At 48.0% G+C, this 5,155-nt stretch overlaps 2 protein-coding genes across 2 annotated transcripts; one reads left to right on the top strand and one right to left on the bottom strand.

Annotated features, from left to right (window-relative positions):
- Positions 1-445: 445 nt before the first annotated feature.
- PCYOX1 (prenylcysteine oxidase 1) lies at positions 446-2,743 on the top strand (the record flags this gene model as incomplete). Its single annotated transcript, XM_010013824.1, has 4 exons — positions 446-620; positions 1,119-1,330; positions 1,608-1,760; positions 2,085-2,743. Coding segments are annotated over 4 exons (1,199 nt in total), but the record flags the coding sequence as incomplete, so codon positions are not given.
- A 1,304-nt stretch (positions 2,744-4,047) lies between these two features.
- SNRPG (small nuclear ribonucleoprotein polypeptide G) lies at positions 4,048-4,478 on the bottom strand (the record flags this gene model as incomplete). The annotated part of the gene is made up of 2 exons (XM_010013823.1): positions 4,048-4,098; positions 4,350-4,478. Coding segments are annotated over 2 exons (180 nt in total), but the record flags the coding sequence as incomplete, so codon positions are not given.
- Between the last annotated feature and the right edge of the window lie 677 nt (positions 4,479-5,155).

Below are 5,155 nucleotides of genomic sequence, written 5' to 3'. Positions count from 1 at the left end.
TTTCCCTAATACCCCTTCTCCAATACCCCCTCGTAGCCTTTTCCCCAGCCTCCGCCCAAGGAAAAGGAGACCCGTATCCCAATGGAAACGGTACACCTCCCCCATGGCAATGCATTAATCCCATCATAAAGGTCCAAAAGTCACTGCAAGTAACTACTTGGCTCCTGGTCAAGAACAAATTCCCCTTTTTCGGGGATCCAGTCTTCAATTGCTCACCCTTATCAACACAAAGCTAGGCTGCCAAAATCAAGGTGTAATACAGTTTAGCTTCACACCATCCTGGCAGTGTTCAAGGCCAGGTTGGACACAGGAGCTTGGAGCAACCTGCTCTAGTGGAAGGTGTCCCTGCCCGGGGCAGGCGGTTGGGACTGGATGAGCTTTAAGGTCCCTTCCAACACAAACCATTCCAGCTCTACCTCTCATTAAATGACCTTTTCTCCCCGAGGCCTCTCGGTTGCCCCAGGACACAGCAGCCTCGCAGGTGTTTATAATGGGGAGGAGTTCGTGTTCGAGGAGAGCAACTGGTACATCGTCAACCTCTTCAAGCTCCTCTGGCACTACGGGCTCAACCCCCTAAGGATGTACATGTGGGTGGAGGACATCCTGGACAAGTTCATGCGGTAGGTCTGGCCCCTGCTAGGGAAAAAGGCTGCAGGAAAAGGGTGAAACCTGCTGCTGAGCTGTAAAAATTGGTGAAACCATCCCATCACTGCTGAGAAAGGAGCCTCGGGTGCCCTTTCTCCATCATCAATCAGTTTCCTAAGGGAAAATGTCAAGTTAAGTGGTTTCATTTTCAAACAGCAATAACAAGAGGTGGGAACGTGCGTTGGGAGTGGGATGTGCCAAGGCTCTGGCACCTGCGTGCTAAAGAGAATGAAATTCCTAACTGTGCACAAAGTGATTTTGTTAGGAAAGATCAGTAAATGAATAATGAAGGTCCAGGTCTAATTAGGCCTGTACCACTTAGGCTAAGGCTTGGCTGGAAGGGCAAGCCCTGCTGTTCCATGAAGGGCTGTCAGGCTCTCAGGAGCTGCACTGACTGAGATCCTCCACAGCTTCTGAGGGCAACAAAGGTAATTAACAGCAACTGAACACTAATTTCTTGTCTCTGATTAAAGGATCTATCGCTACCAGATGCATGACTATGCCTTCAGCAGCAACGAGCGCCTGCTCCATGCCCTGGGAGGGAACGACTTCATCCAGATGCTGAACCAAACCATCGACGAAGCCATGCAGAAAGCTGGCTTCTCCCATAAATTCATAAATGAGGTGGTTTGTCCAGCCATGAGAGTCAATTATGGGCAAGGTGTCAACATCAATGGTTTTGTAGGTGAGTGTTTCATAGGTTAAGCTTCCAATGTGGCTGGAATCCCACCCCGCATCCCAGTCCTGGGGTCCTGGTGCTCTTCATGGGTGTGGGATTCCAGCTCCCCAAGCTGGGGTACTTCTTCACTCCAATGAAGTGCTGCCAACCTGCTTAGCCCTGGCCTTCAGCAACCTCTGTGCCCCGAAAAGATGTTTCCCCCCCTCATTTTCCACGGTTTCAAGTGCTCCCTCCACAAAACTACATCAGATGAATCGCTCCAATGATTGTGGTTTCCTTGTAGGTGCTGTTTCTCTGGCAGGGGTGGAATCAGGCCTTTGGTCAGTAAAAGGTGGGAACAAACTTGTCTGCACTGGCCTTCTCTATGCTTCCAAAGCTGAAGTTATCTCTGGTACAGTTTTATCTATAGAGCCAAAAGTCAGACCCAGGCGTACAGGTGAGTTGGGTTTGCTTTCCCTTTGGAAGGGGGGAAAATGGCTCATTCCAGAGCTGGAGACCGGCATTGGCCTCCATCACTGCTCTTGACAGACGAAAACAACAGATTGGGTCTTTTTTGGGGTTATTTTAAGATTAAATTAGGGCTTTGCTCAAACTCCCGTCTCGCCACACTCCCACAGCTAAGCTGGGGGTAGTCTATAAAGCTACTTCAGCCTGCAACAAGGCATCATTAGCCTCAATGTGATGGCATTTTAAAGGAACAATGGGACAAACGGGATTCCCTCCTGCCATGGAGTGAGCTAACAGAGCTTTTCTCCCCCAGGGGACCCTGTAAAGCTCTACCAGGTGACATATGACACTGCATCAGGACTGACAGGGGACACGTACGACATCGTTGTCATCGCTGCTCCGCTCAGCCGCAAAATGGCCAACATCACCTTCAAGAACTTCGACCCTCCTGTCCCCGAGTTCCCAAACCCTTACCACAAGACTGTGGCAACGTTTGTGCACGGACGATTAAACGCCTCTTTCTTCGGTTACCGGGACCCCGAGGCTTTTAATTTTGGTGCCATCTTCACTATGGAGAATCCCAAACTGTTCATCAATAGCCTGGGGGTGGTGTCTCCCGTGGAGGATGGAGGTGGTGAAGGAAAGCCGTCCTTGCAATCAGCTGTCTGGAAGGTGTTTTCCAAGGAGGTGCTCACCAAAGAGCAGCTTAACCTGCTCTTCTCCTCCTACGACTCTGTCAAGGTGAAGACGTGGTTGGCCTATCCCCACTACAGCCCCCCTGAGAAGTGCCCTCCTGTCATCCTCCATGACAACATCTACTACCTGAACGGCATCGAGCGAGCGGCCAGCGCCATGGAGATGAGCGCCATCGCTGCCAAAAACGCCGCCCTGCTGGCTTACCACCGGTGGTACGGCAACACCGACAGGATCGACCAGGAGGATTTGCATGAGAGGCTGAAAACGGAGCTTTGAGCCACACAGAGCCAATGGCTGGAGGCATCCGGAGCTACGGATTGTGTGCGGTAGCTGTTTAACCACAGTTAACTCATGAAGGAGGAACTCTCTGCTTAGCCCCTAAGAGGGGATGTGCAGCCAACTCAAGATGGACTAGAATGACAGAGGAAGATTTCTGGCCTTTTGTTGAGAAAATTCCTCCATCTATCCCTGTGTGAGATGAAAGAAGTAGTTTTAAATACCATATTGACCCCAAAACACCCTCCATAAGAAGAAGTCCACCAAACTCAGGATCTGCATCACTGTGATTACTGCGATGAAGGCACATCACCTTCCCTCTCAGAGTGTTTCAGGGACAGAATGTCAACTTCTTGACTGTAAATCTCTCCAGCTATTTTGTGAAGGGTTTATCAAGTTGTTATTCCTATCAGTGTGATGGAAACCAGGGCTGTATTCTTCATTTGCTTCCAGAACCAGTACTGGAGCTTATAGGTTTGTTTGGGGTATCGGTCTACTGGGAGGGTGTGAATTGCTAAAATGGGTTGGAAATAGCCAAAACCACCCCTGTCCTTTGCTTTATTAAGGTTTAAAAGCATGAATAATTTAGATGAGAAGAGTCTGTGTCCCGTAACTGCCTCTAATAATGCTGCCATACCTCAACTGTGTCTGGAGAAAGCACTTGGCACCTTGTATTAAACTTGAATTGAATTAAAAACACAGTGGTAAAAAAAAAAAAGATGATTACTGCCTGTAAGGACCTGTATGTGGTAGCACCTTTGCTCACAAAAAACAAACCCAAAAGACTTAATTTGGACCCATTTGGGGGAAAAACCCAAAGGGTTTCTTCAGTCCCAGTCAGCTCCTGCAGGCTTTGGTTCCTGCACCACAAATCCATGGTGCAGAAGAGTAAAAATCATGATTTAAAGAGAATTTGTGCCCAGTCTGGCACAAATACACCACATCACTCTTCATGGAGAACCAAATAACTCCCTGAACATACATGACACAGTGCTGTAGCTTGTTCTTTCTGAGACAGGAAGGGGAAGGACACTAAAAGTAGCACCAATTTCACACCTGCTTCAATAAATCCCACCTCCTGAGAGCTTTCCCTGTGTTTTAAAGTAGGATTAACATCCATCCCAAGAGCCAACAACGCTTCAGCTGCCCCATTACACCCCCCCAAACATAAAGTACAACTTAATTTATGTCAACCATTACAAAATTTATTTAACAAACCAAAAATAAGTTTATGCTTCAGGGAGTAAACAAATCAGGTGGGTCAGGACTGGTTACAGCTGGTAACAACGAGGGTTTCCCTGGTGCTATACTCGTTCCAGTGCTTCCAGCATGATGATGCTGTTACCTCTTATTACCTAAGAGCAAAGGTTCAGAGCAGCTGGTGAGATGCAGCACACCAACACCCACTGCTTAGAACCCTCCGTCCCATTTATGATCCCCAAAAGCTGATGCATTCACATGGATTTTCCTCCCCGACAGATGAACACCGACTGATTTAACTCTAAGACTTCCTGGATTATTCCGTGCTGTTGAAATCCAGGTGGTTTTACACACACCAGCTACAGGCTGAGCGTGCCCTTTGCCTGGTCTCAGCTGCAGCACTCACCACCATGCCAATGTTGTTCTGCTGTCCGCCCGGTGCCATCTCCACACACTCATCAATGACCAGGTTCATGAAGGGATCAAACCCCCGCAGTATCCCTTGGACGTGTCGGCCACCATTTAATTTCACTGTGAGAAATCAGAAGCACAGTTAAAGAAGTGAAAGGGGGAGGTGCTGGATATGAGCATTCAATGTTTTCTTACCAGAAACTTGGCTTTGAAATGGAGTGGGGGCACAGGGAAGGAGGTTCTATTGTTAATCAGAAGCATTTAGAGCATCATAGAATCAACCAGGTTGGAAAAGAGCTTTAAGATCATCAAGTCCAACCATTCCCCAGCAGTGCCATGGATAACATTAAACCACATCACTGAGGGCCTCACCTACACGGGCTGTGAACACTTGCAGGGCCGGTGACTCCAGCACTGCCCTGGGCAGCCTGTTCCAATGCCTGAGCACCCTTTGGGGAAGGAATACTTCCTAATCATGTCCAGCATTGCAAGAAGACCATTTTAAGAGTTTAGGAGTATGAATTTTAAATTAATACTGACCCAAATGAACACATTCTGAAGAAGAGTCTGAATTTCAAATTAATACTGGCCCAAATGAATGGATTTTGAAGAGGAATGCGAATTTTAAATCAATATTGACCTAAATGAAGGGAATTTGAAGAGAAATACGAATTTTTAATCAATATTGACCTAAATGAATGGGTTTTGAAGGCTGAAACCAGTCAGGGCTCACTCGCTGAGCAGCAGCACCAACCCCGGCTCCCCACTGCAGGGAACCATGAGGGGCGCACCGGGACCGCC

The sequence above is a fragment of the Nestor notabilis genome, unplaced genomic scaffold (assembly GCF_000696875.1).
Source record: "Nestor notabilis isolate BGI_N333 unplaced genomic scaffold, ASM69687v1 scaffold12364, whole genome shotgun sequence".
NCBI classification, from domain to species: Eukaryota; Metazoa; Chordata; class Aves; order Psittaciformes; family Psittacidae; genus Nestor; species Nestor notabilis.
This window is presented reverse-complemented; position numbering and strand designations above follow the sequence as displayed.